This window comes from Chelonoidis abingdonii, chromosome 11 (assembly GCF_003597395.2).
Source record: "Chelonoidis abingdonii isolate Lonesome George chromosome 11, CheloAbing_2.0, whole genome shotgun sequence".
Taxonomy (NCBI): Eukaryota; Metazoa; Chordata; order Testudines; family Testudinidae; genus Chelonoidis; species Chelonoidis abingdonii.
This window is the reverse complement of record NC_133779.1, coordinates 35,021,114-35,033,254: the sequence shown is the minus strand read 5'-3', so window position 1 is coordinate 35,033,254 and position 12,141 is coordinate 35,021,114. Positions and strand designations below refer to the sequence as shown.

Genomic DNA, 12,141 nt, shown 5'->3' with positions numbered 1-12,141 from the left:
AGCAAAATCCCCATCTGACCTCAGCACGGCGGCTGCTCACTTCCTCGCACACAAAGCGCTCAGGAAATTCATGAGCCTTTCCCACCAAGGTTCCCGGAGACAACTTGGCACAAACCACACAGCCCACAAGTCCCCGCCCCGGGCAAGGCATGGTCCCTGGAATGGTGTCTGGAGGGACCGCGAAGCGCAGAGGGAATTGGTGTCTGGGGTGTGTGTGTGTGTGTGTGTGTGTTTAGCCAGGCTGGGCCCAGCTGCAGCAGGGCAAAGCGCTTTTGAAACAAGGGTTTAAGAAAAAGGCAGGGGCTGGATTATTCAGAGGCCTGATGCTTCGGCAGGGTTTGATCCTGCCCCTCAGAAGCCAGTGGGAATTACTGCTCTCACACAAATGCGAGCGGGGTCGGCCTCCTAGTATGCACGTAACGTGGGGTTAGGGAGTCCAGCCCCCTGGCAAGTGCAAAGCTGTACAGGGGGAAGACACAGACTAGGCCCCAGGGGCCTAGATGCATCTCAGGACAGCACAGCCACTTTCGGCCAATAGTATTTTTACTAAACTTTCCTTTTTTTAACTAAGGTTTTGACTCCCAGGTGTGTCTGGGAGAACCTCCTTCCCAGGTGACACCACTCACCCCCAAATGGCTAGTCCTGGTGGAAACCATGAGCAACAAAAATCCCGAGCTCTTCCCCGACCAGCTCTCCTCCATCATAGCCTGTCCCCGGAGTCCCCCCTGCTAATAGCACTAGGCTCCCCCACCTCCACTGGGTCAGTCCCCGGCTGAGAATGGGGCTGGGATGACATCACCGGGATCAAGCCAAACGTTTCCCAAATGTTGCCATTTCATGGGGTGCTGTTAACGACGTTTCCCAGCTGGCCGAGTGGAAAAGGAGCATTTTGCCGCTGGACTGCTGGGCTATGGAGCTGGCTTCGGCCACAAATGCAATGAGTTTGGCAGGGTCTCAGCCGAGGCCCCGTGAAACGAGCCAGCGAACGATGGTTAACAGTCCAGCAGCACCAGCTGAGTCTGCTTGGTGGGGGCGCAGAGAGCGGCAGAGGAGGGTTGGGACTGAGGGGCACTGACAGAGTTGGGGTGATGGGGTGGGGTCTGCAGGGCTGATGTGCGTTGGCTGTTAGTGACATGGGAAGGCTACGCAGGCCAGGACTGGAATAACAGGTGGGGTGGGAGCTGCTGTCCTGGGGGGAGAGACCTGGGCTGGAACAGCCCCCAACTGCAGCCCCCCTGCTATTCCAGCCCTAGGCTCCCTCCACACCCAGCTCTGCCAGCGCCCCTCACTCCTGACCCAGAGCCCCCTGCCGCTTTTCCAATGGTCAGCTGCAGCTATAACACCGTCAGCGCCCCCCCGCCCCCGTGGAGGTCCAGACAGGCGCCCATATCAGGAGGGGCTCCAGCCTGGAATGGCAGGTGTGGCAAGGCAGGAGGGCAGCAGTGGGCACATTCAGCCCAACATCTGCCCGTCATCCTGGCACCAGCTCCCACATGTACGACCCGGCCCCGCACATGTCCCTTCCCCATGCAGGAAAGCCAGCGAGCCTCTGCTGAGTGAGTACAAACAGTTTATTGCTGTGGATGCTCTGCTGAGAGCCGCAGGCAGGAGCTGGTGAGTTACCGCAGCCTCTCCCCTTCCCTGCTCCCTTCTGCCCATGGAGCGAGGCTGGGCCCCTCGCCCAGTGGCATCGCCCGGTCAGGAGCCCACCTCCCCCATCCCTGCCAAGGTGAAAGCACCGATGGAAAGGGCAGTGACCTGCCACGAGGCATCTTCCAGCCACTCGCCCACGGGCACCTCCCAGCACAGGCTTCCCAGGAACAGGGAGCAAAGGTGCCGCCCTAGTGATCACCCAACACACGTGTGCCTTGATTTTTGGTGAGGAAGCATGTGCACGGGGCCTCGCCACACCGCTTGACGCTGGAGTCCAGCCGGTTCTGTGTGCGAGTCCCGCTCCGCTCCCCTGTGGGGAAGGCCCCCCTGCTTGGAACCGGGCTCCCTCGCCCCGGGGCGCTCATCTGCCTTGCTCCTGCAGCTGCTGCATCATCAGGATCTGGTACAAGAGTCTCTGCACATCTTTGTCCATGTGGCCCTACAAAGGAGATGCAGGCGGGGAAATCACACCGGTCTCCCTGACAGCGAGTCAGCGGCTGCCCTGACTCACCCTCCGCCAGCCCCACTGGCTGAGGCAGGGCAGGACTGTGCCGACTCCAGAGGCAGCCATCTCAGCAGGCGCCTGGCAGCAGAGATGCTCTGGAGCTGAGCAGAGCCCAGACCCCTGCATCTAATCCATGGAGGCTGCTGTGCTCCCAGCCACACCCTAGGCAGGAACACATGGCCACTGCCGGATGCTCAGTGAGATAATTCCTTCGTTCTGCTGGATATGGGCTCCAGGATGCAAAGTTCAGCTCCAGATCCCAGATGCCCCAGAGGCCAGGGGAGCTCAGAGCTTGGGGGCTGGCTCTGACCCAGCGCTACATTTTGGGAACTCAGATGGAGAAGAAAAAGGTTGTTCCAGTGTTGGTTTCCCCGCTTTTCACATACACTGTCACAGATACACACACACCTTGGACCTGCTGCACATCCCAGGCATGGAGACACAGACCTGGCCACGTGTGCACCGCACGCCTCAGACAAGCCGTACATCCCGGGCATGGAGACACAGACATTGCCATGTGTGCACCGCACGCCTCAGACCCACCGTATATCCTGGGCACGGAAACACAGACATTGCCATGTGTGCACCGCACACCTCGGACCCGCCGTATATCCCGGGCACGGAAACACAGACATTGCCATGTGTGCACCACATGCCTCGGACACACCGTGCATCCCGGGCATGGAGACACAGACATCGCCACGTGTGCACCGCACGCCTCGGACACGCCGTACATCCCGGGCACGGAGACACAGACATCGCCACGTGTGCATAGCACGCCTTAGACCCGCTGCATGTCCTGCGCACAGAGACGCAGATGTCGCCACGTGTGCACTGCACACCTTGGAACTGCTGCATGTCCTGGGCATGGAGACGCAGACGTTGCCACGTGTGCACCACATGCCTTGGACATGCTACACATCCCGGGCATGGAGACGCAGACGTCGCCACGTGTGCACCACACGCCTTGGACATGCTGCACGTCCTGGGCATGGAGACGCAGACGTCGCCACATGTGCACCACATGCCTTGGACATGCTGCACATCCCGGACATGGAGACACACCGTGGCAAGGAACGTGCACTCGACATGCACACACACAGGCATACACGTCTCACAGGCTCCTGCCTTCTGCACAAGTGTCCTTCCACCCAGCATGACCCACCAGCTCCTGTCCAATGTGTGCTGAGACCCTCCGCCCTTCCTCCAAACTCCTGCTGGACTCCGAGGGACAAGGCCAGGATTCCCCACTCCCAAGGAGCATGGCACTTCTAAGGTCATATCCTTCAAGTGCTGGGAATCTTGGGGCCAGGGACGGAAATCGGGGGTTTTTGTAGGTCCAAACAGGCCTAGTAACCAGTGTCTGAAATGCTTGGAATTCAGACAATCACCCACTACACACCCATTTATACTGACACACCCATGTGCAAACACCCCCCCCACTTCCACGGACACACATATGTGTACAAACACGCACCCATTTATACTGACACATGCATGTGCAAAAACACACCCACTTATACTGACACACACGTGTGCAACTCCACCCACCCACCCACATGCTGATTCAGACACACAAACAGACGCACGGCTGGATACACACAGAATAGCGAACGCACATGCTCAGTCATCATGAGATACGGGGCTCCCAGCCCAGCCCTGCCCCCCGCGCACTGACCTGAATCGCGCAGAGCAGGTGGCTCCGGTAGAGTGAGACGACTTTGCGGTGGTGCGTCTCTGTCCCCTGGAACCAAGGCGAGAGGTGGAGGGGTCACACTACAGTCCCAGTGGGACCAGGCCACTGTCCACTCACAATCCCTCTGACCAGCGCCCCCCTGCCAGACACGGCACAGAGCTAGGGGAATCGGATCCTGCTCTGGCTCTCACACCGGACCTAGCCGAGGGGAGCCAGTATCACTCCCCTTCTGGTACGCAGCTAAAGCAACTCCCTCAGTGCTGTATAAAGATGCGGCTGTTTTAGTGCAGGGGGACGGAAGGGCAGAAGGCATCAGGCCAAGACACACTGGCCCAGATCCTTAATGGGAGTTAGGCGCCTATTATACCTTTGTGGGGCTGGGCCCCTGAATCAACATGGTCCATGCAGAGCTTGGAACCAGCGACTCTGCTGCTTCCACCTGCCCGGACAGTGCCCCCAGGTCCCGAGCTGCATGGCAGTTTCCAGACGCAGCCGAGGTCAGCACTTAGCCCTGCTGTCCCCGAGCCCAACGGGGGACTAACACCGCAACGCTCAGGGACCCGCTCAATGGCGGGCTCTGCTCCTCCCCTCTCCCAGGTCCAGCTGGTCCCGGATACCCACGGCCAGCTGCTGTTCCAAGGCCTTTATTGTGCCCTGCAGCTTTGCCACCGCCTGCGGGTTCTGCTGCTTCTGCGGGGCCACCCCCGGGCCGGAGAGCTCAGACAGGCTGTTCAAGGACTCCTTCAGCTTGAAGACTTCCTTGGACAGCTCGGTGATCTGCAAAGGCGAAGGGATCGGCCGGTCACGAAGGGCTGGCTGAGTTCACCGGGGTGGGTTTGAGTCTAGGGCAAAGTCTCGCATGATTATAGGACTCGCAGCACAAGGGATTCCAAAGCCCAACTCCCCAGCGTCACCCTCCCAGCCAGCCCGACGCAGAGCCAGAGCTGCTCGTTAACCCTTCGGTTGCTGCTGCTTCATCGTGTGAGAGCACCCGCATTTCACTGAGGCATCGGCCCTTTGGGCAGCAGAAGGGCGTGATTTGCTCTGGGTGGCGGATAAACAGCTAAAGAGCCAGCGGCGCAAACATCTGTTTCTGGCCAGCCAACTCCTGTCCCTACTGGGGGGAGGTGGGTTGGTCTCTTTTGCCACAAATGGTGACAAACGATTTGGGGTTTTTTGGAGGTTTTTCGCTCTGCGACCAAAGATTGCGAAGCAAAATTCTGTCTGTCTCGTTTCCCTGGGGGAACTTCCCCCTCTCACTTTCTCACCCTTGTGCCTAGCAGTGCCAGGCAGAGGCGTTCCCTCCTTCAAAACAAACGTGCATTCGGAGAACGCTGCATGGCCCCAGACCCACCTCTCACCCCACTCACGTGGCTTTATTGTGGGCAGGGAGCTGGGATCCCCAGACCTAAATTTCACCCCTCTCGCAAGGCTCTATATCAGGCTGGGCTCTGGGGTTGACAACCCAAATTTCACCCCATCCCATGGCTCTCTCATGGGCAGGGCTATGGGGTCCCCAGTCCCATATCAAACCTGGCTTTAGCACGGGCAGGGTGATGGGGAAGCCCAGACCCACCTTCTTGTCCTTCTCCTTGACCAGCTTGGCCGAGTCCTCGACGTGGCCATGCAGCTCCTGGATCCGGCCCGACTCGGCCCGCAGGCTCTGCAGCTGCTTCTCCGTGGCGGCCAGCTGGGCCTCGGCTGCGTGCTTCTCGCTCTTCATGAACAGGGCCTCGCGCTGCACCTGGAACACCTCCGTGCAGGTCCTCTCGTGCTTGCGCTCCAGGTCGCTCAGCTTCAGGCTCAGCGCACTCACCTCCGCCTGCAGGTTGCACCGCAGCTGCTCGTGCTCCTCCCTGGGGACCGTGCCCTCCCGCGTGCTCGCCAGCTCGCTCTGCAGCCGCGAGGCCTCCTGGGCTTTGGTGGCCAGCTCTTGCTCCAGCTGCTGGACTCTGGCCTTCAGCTCCCGGACGCTGCCCTCCAGGGCCTCCTTAGCTCGGGCGTGCTCGGCTGGCGGGACCCACTCCCTCCTGTATCGCTCCGCCACCTGCTGCAGCTCCCTTGCCTCCCGCTGGGTGGCGCTGTGCCTCTCCTCCAGCTCCAGCAGCTTCTTATTGGACTCGGCCAACAACCCGCCCAGCGCCCCCGCCATCTCCTCCTGCTCCTGCCTAGAGATGCTCTCGGACGCCAGCTGCTCCTTCAGGGCGCTCAGCTCCTCCTCCTTCTTGTCCTGATCCTCTCGGAGCTGGGCCTGCACCTCCTCGTACTGCCCCCTCAGCTCCTCCAGCTGCTCACGGAGCTGCCGGTTCTCCTCCTCCAGCCCCTGGCTCTCCGAGAGGTGGCCCATCGCTCGCTGCAGCTCCCCGGCTCCCTCCTCCACGCTCCTCCTCAGCTGCTCCGCTTCTGCCTCCGCTTGGTGGCACCTCTCCAGCAGCTCGGCATTCTCCACGGCGGCTTCGCCCAAGGAGACACTGAGGGCCGCCCTCATCTCCTCGGCGGAGCAGCCTCGACTGGCTGCTTCTTCCTGGGAGTCCAAGCGCCCCTCCAGGTCCTTCACCCTCTGGTCTCTCTCCAGCAGGGCCTCCTGGGCTTTCTGCAGAGCTGCTCTCACCGTCTCCAGCTCACTCCTGGAGCTCTCAGCCGCCTCCTGCTCCTCCACAGACAGGATGCCCAGCTGGATCTGCTCCCGCAGGAGCTGCACCTCGGCCAGAGCTGCCTCGTGCTTCTCCCGCGTCTCAGCCAGCATTTTGGTCAGCTCTTTCACAGACACATCTCCAGCCCCTCCTTCCCTGCTGCTTCCTTCTGCTGGCACCCTGGCCTGGCCTGGCTCCCGGCCTTTCCCCTCGGGCTCAGCTAGGGTGTTGCTCCTCTGCAGCACCTCCTCTAAGGTCTGGATCTGCGCCTCATATTCAGCCTTCAGTTGCTTGTAAGCCTCCACTGGGACTAGCTCGCAGGAGGGACCATGAGGCCCACTGCCTTCCAGAGCCTGCAGGGCAGCCTGGGCCTCGGCATGCTGCTCCCTGAGCTGATTGAACTCTGACTTGAGGGAGTCGTAGAGGGCAATGGGGACGAAGTCTTCGGCTGGGCCCACGTCACTCTCGTCTTTCTCGTAATTCTCCAGGATCTGCGGAGGGTGGGGAGGATAAAACCATGAGACTTGCTCACTGGGACCCTGAGCCCCGACTACGCAGGGGTATTACAGCAGTACAACACAACGGTGCCTGCCGTACACAGCAGCTCGGCTCCCCTGGCCCAGAGCTCCTGTACCCTGAGATGCTTCCTAGGGCCTGATCTCTTCTTCCATCAATTACACCAGTCCAGTTACCCCAATTTACACCAGGGTGGGAGGAGAATCAGGCCCTGCAGTTTAACTGCACAGAGGGCTATGATACAGTGACAGGGTTAGACAGCAGGGCCTTGGAGTACAAGGCAAAGGAGCAAAGATTAGGCTGCGAACGGTAGGAGTTGGCAAAGGGAAGCCACCCAGAAAGCCTGCTCCAGAGGCCAGGAGCTGCGTGGGAGAAGGCTCTTGCACAGTGACATTACAAAGGTCGGGGGCAGATGGGAGAGCAGAGAAGAGGCTGGAACACGACTTCAGAAGGCGTCCCCAGCAAATCTGAGCCAGGCCCTACAGTGAAGCAGGGAGCCTGCAGGGCCATTTGAAGGGGGTAGCAGGGGTGGCTACCCAGTCTGATGTCTGCACACACGTAAGGCAGGTGGCGGCGTCCTCCACCTGCCTGAGTCTGCAGAGCCCATGGAGAAGGGAAGCGCCACCGTGTCATCAGGGAACCAGAGGGTCTGGAGGGCTCCCACCGAGATGGAGCAGGGGCAGCGGCGCAGAGGTGACAGAGCAGGAACGCGTTCAGGCAAAGGGAGCGGGGAGAACTCAGTATGAAGGACGCTGCCAAGGTTACAGACAGAGACGGGGGAGGCCAAGGTCTCTGCCGCGTGCAAGGGTGAAAAACCTGCCATCCGCATCTGTCACAAGGCAGCAGCCGCTGGCTCACCCAGACCCCATGGCTGTTGGGTCCCAGCCCTGAACCGGCACACTAAGGAGATGCTGGCTCTAGGAGGGGCACCAGAGAGGGCCTCTGGGGGATGTTAGCAGGTGAAACCCAAAGCGTGCAGCTGGCTGAAGGGGGGATGAGCCGGTACCTGTATCTTCTCCAGCAGCTCCTGGTTTTGCATAGTGAGCGACTGCACCTGGCCCTGCAGCGTGGCCAGCAGCTCCTCCGTGGACAGGCTCAGGGTCTTCTTGGACAGCAGCAGCTCCGCCCCTGAAAGAGCAGCAGAACCCCCGGCCCCCACCAAGACCCATCACTAACTAACCCTGGTCCTTGCCCTGAACAGCCTCACCTCCACACTGAGAGCTGCCCCCGCCGCCACCTGCTTCCTGCAAAACCTTCCCAGGCATTTTCCAGCACGAGCCCTATCCTGCAAGGTGCCAAGGGCCCTCCTCTCCCAGGGAGCCGCTCACGGATCGCACCCCGGCCCAGGGCGGTGCTCCATCCCCCGGCGAGGGCTGGGCCTGATGTGCTGGTGGAGGGACCTGCCACGTGCTTGGCGAATACAGCCCCGTCTTTCAGCCCAGGCAGCAGGAGCTCGTGCTTAAAGGTTCGCAGAGCCTAGGGTCAGTTCCAGTGTGACGAAGTGGGGGGGTTTCTTGGTTTTTCCGTGTTTTCTAGTGGGATGCATGCAGAGGGGGGTGGGACTCAGTGTCCCCGGGTGTTACTGGTTTAACGAGGGGAGGGGAGTGGGAGTTTGTTGGTACAGAGGACCGGAGAGGGAACTTGGGACCCCAGTCAATGGGCTGGAGGATGGAGACCCCAGCGACTGGTGACCTGGAGACCCAGCTCAGGAGTCACAGTTGGTTCTGGCCAGTGGGAGGACAATGGGCTGCGAAGAGAGGACCCCAGTGACCTGACCAGCTAGTTCCAGCCAGAGGAGGGCTGAGAGGAGATGAGGCCCAGGACGTCCTGTTTACCTGGAGAGAAGACAATGGACAGAGGCGGGGTTGGGGCCAGGATATCGGAGGCCCAGCTGGGAAGCAGGGGGGCTCTGGGCTGGAGAGGGGGAGCAGGCAGACCCCACCTGGCTGCAGGGGGACTGGGTTTCCTGTGCTGTGCTCAACCCTCAATAAACCCTCCTGTTTTATGCTGGCTAAGAGTCGCTCCGGTCTAGAGAACAGGGTTGCATCAACCCCTTCGGGGGGTCCAGAGCGAGGGGACTCCCTGAGGGGGCCCACGGCAGAGACAGACGTGCTAAGGCTCAGAGAGGTGCGGCTCCAGGAGGTGGAGGGGCCTGACCCCAAGAGAGAGGGGACCCCCACAAAGGGCTGCTGCACTGGAAGGGGCACCCCCCAGGGTCCACACAGGGCCACAAGTGGGCACGATATGTGAGTCTGTGACACCCCGCTCTGCAGGGCACGCTCAGCCCCTCGCAGGTGCAGAGCCGCACCAGCACCTGACGGGCCCAGGGCGTGACGACCAACCTGGGAATTCCAGCAGGTCCCCCTCTTCGTCCTGCAGGGTGTCAATGTCGTAGCTGGTGTTCTCCTTCTCGTTCTGGGGCACAGACAGGCAGGGAGTCAGGGACCCCCCAAAGATCACAGCTCCCCCCATCCCCTGCGCTCCCCCCCGGCGCCAGTCACTGAGCCAGGCAGCAGCTGATGCTAACCAGGACAGCGCCAAGGCAAGGCTGCCCTGTCCCTACTGCAGCTGAGCCAGCCTCAGGGAAAGTCCCACAATTCACTGGGCTCCTGCAGGACTCGGTAAGACCCAGCGCTCCGTGTCCCCTGCTCTCCTACCTCCAGCAAGGACAGGCGGCTCCGGAGCACTTCAACCTCCTTCCCCAAATGCTCCTTTTCCCCCTCACTGTCCGCCAGTTGCTGCTGGAGCTCCTTTATCTGGATCAGAGAATTAGACACATCATTAGATCCACACACTCGCGCCAATTCCCGTCCATATCTTCCGAACTAGATGAGGTGGATCTTTAACAAGGCCTTAGAGCCAGACCAGAGCCCAGCAAGGATCCATTTAGTCTAGTATCCTGTTGCAATGGTGGCAGATCCCACATGCTTTGGAGAACAGATATCCCTAACCTGGCACTGGCATCCCAACATTTCCTCCTGACCCCCAGCTGATGACTAGTTTATGCCCTGAAGCATCTGCATGAAGCCATTTTCCCTTCCCATCTCAGAGACCATTTGGAAAGCTCGAGTCCAGTCTCCGGAGACATAACACTTGCCTACCTCCTTCTCCATAGAGCGTAGGGAGTCCTCCTCCAACTCCAGCCGCTAGTGGGAACACAAAGAGAGTCCAAGATGGTTAACTCGCTGTGCAGCCTGGTCGTCCCCATGGTCATGCATCAGCAGGTCTGATCGCGGGCTCAGAGTTGCAGAATGGGCATCCGATGAAGTGGGTATTCACCCATGAAAGCTCATGCTCCAACCCGTCTGTTAGTCTATAAGGTGCCACAGGACGCTTTGCTGCTTTTACAGAATGGGCAGCCAGGCTCTTCCAGGCATGAGATGTCCCCTCTCAATTACCTCCCCGCCCACCTTGCCGGTGCAAGACGCTCTGGCACTAGCCAAGGTGATGCCACAAGCAGCTCCCTTCCTTCCTATCCTCCTTCCACCAACCTGCCCAGAAACCTCCCTCAGGCTTGCAGGGTGGAGGTATCACATCAGTACCTCCTGCTTCTGCTTCTCCTGCTGCTGCTCCAAACCCTTGATCTTCTGCAGGAACCGAGCCCGTTCCTGCCTCAGCCGGACGATCTCCTCGTAGGCCTCCCTGTCCTCCTGTGGGGAATCCCAGAGGTGGGGCAGTCAGGGGAGAGCGGTGGGTACCCATCCCGCCCCATCCTGGTATCCCTGCTAGGGGATCCTCACCGTGTCGGCTGGGGCAGGGCGAGCCCTGGCAGGTTTGGTGGTGACTATCCGGCTGCTCCGCTCTGTGGAAGGGGAGCTGTGCTCCGGGGAGCGTGGGGTGTGCTTGAAAACAGTAACAGTCGTCACACAGAGAGAATGAGGAGCCGCCAGAACGGTGGCTGGCTTAGCCAGTAAGCTCCCAGCTCTGTTCCCACAGAAGTCCCGTTATGCCTTCCACCAGAATGGCTTCACACACACGTGCAGGGATCATTTCACCTGATACCCTGATGCAGCCACCTTTAGGGGGCAGCTGTTTCACACTGCACATTGGTTACGGAAATAAAAGCAGGGTCTCGGGCCCAACTGCAACCCCGAGGGGGATTTCAGGGAGCGGGCTGGCCCTGTCAGCTGGAGTTTGGCCAGGACACTGGGACTGCCTCATAACCAGAGCACTGTGGTGGGACTCAGGAGCCCTGTGTTCTGCGCCAATCTGCTGGGTGACTTTGGGCAAACCGTGCCTCAGTTTCCCCCCCCCGTAAAATGGGACGATGATATCGCTGACCTCCTGTGGAGATCTACACCCAAGTTTTGACAGACGGCACTTCCAGCAGCATGGGGTCTCCTAATGAGGCACAGACTCAGAGAAGAGCAGCTCCTGCTGCCTCACCATCTCCCAGCCAGCCACTGACCAGGCCTGCCCCTGCTTAGCTTAAGTGACATAGCAGGATCACAACGTTGAGTGGCCGGGCAGCTGGAGCCAAAGAGAGACTAAGACAGGGCTGGGAAATCCAGAGGAGGGGCGGGGACTGAAATTCTTGTTCTCCATCAGAACCCCGTCATGGACAACACACTGAATGGTGGACCCAGCCCTTGCCTGCTGACACCACCCCCACCACCCAGTAAACAGCATTCGGGGAAACCCTCTTTCCAGATAAGCGACCGGACCAGGGCAAGAGAAATTAACTAGAACCCCCCCTCCCCATGCCCAGCTGAGATCTACCCCTGGCCCGCCAGTGCCAATCTGCTGCTGGACCATGACCATTTGTCAGAGCCAGGGGCACCCGCCTCACAGGCTGCCAGTCTCTCTCAACTGCCGAGGGACACAAGTCAATCGTGTCTAGGAAAGACCTGGGGAAGAGCTTGCTGATGCATTAGCAAGGTCCCACGGGGCAGGTAAACACCTTAGGGCTACACAGGGGAAGGACAGCACAATGATTAGGGCATTCGTGTAAAGCTTGGACGGCCCAGCTTCAATTCCCTTCTCTGCCACAGACTTCCTGGGTGATCCTGGGAAAGTGACCCAGGCCCAGATCCTCAAAGGTATGTTGGCGACTAATTCCCACGGAAATCAACGATTTGATCTTGAGGGACCTGGGCCTCAGTCTCCCCATCTGTAAAATGGGGCCCATGGTGCGGGGG

At 60.0% G+C, this 12,141-nt stretch overlaps 1 protein-coding gene across 1 annotated transcript in view; it reads right to left on the bottom strand.

Annotated features, from left to right (window-relative positions):
* Positions 1-1,773: 1,773 nt before the first annotated feature.
* The window catches only part of ANKRD24 (ankyrin repeat domain 24), a 27,178-nt gene continuing 16,810 nt past the window's right edge, over positions 1,774-12,141 (bottom strand). The window contains exons 11-20 of the mRNA XM_032772421.1: positions 10,744-10,845; positions 10,546-10,653; positions 10,105-10,149; positions 9,661-9,759; positions 9,346-9,418; positions 8,010-8,131; positions 5,431-6,978; positions 4,476-4,631; positions 3,837-3,902; positions 1,774-2,092 (exon numbers count right to left, since the gene is read on the bottom strand). Of these exons, the coding sequence (XP_032628312.1) occupies positions 2,015-2,092; positions 3,837-3,902; positions 4,476-4,631; positions 5,431-6,978; positions 8,010-8,131; positions 9,346-9,418; positions 9,661-9,759; positions 10,105-10,149; positions 10,546-10,653; positions 10,744-10,845 (2,397 nt within the window). The 3' untranslated portion in view covers positions 1,774-2,014. The remainder of the gene's footprint in view (positions 2,093-3,836; positions 3,903-4,475; positions 4,632-5,430; positions 6,979-8,009; positions 8,132-9,345; positions 9,419-9,660; positions 9,760-10,104; positions 10,150-10,545; positions 10,654-10,743; positions 10,846-12,141) is intronic.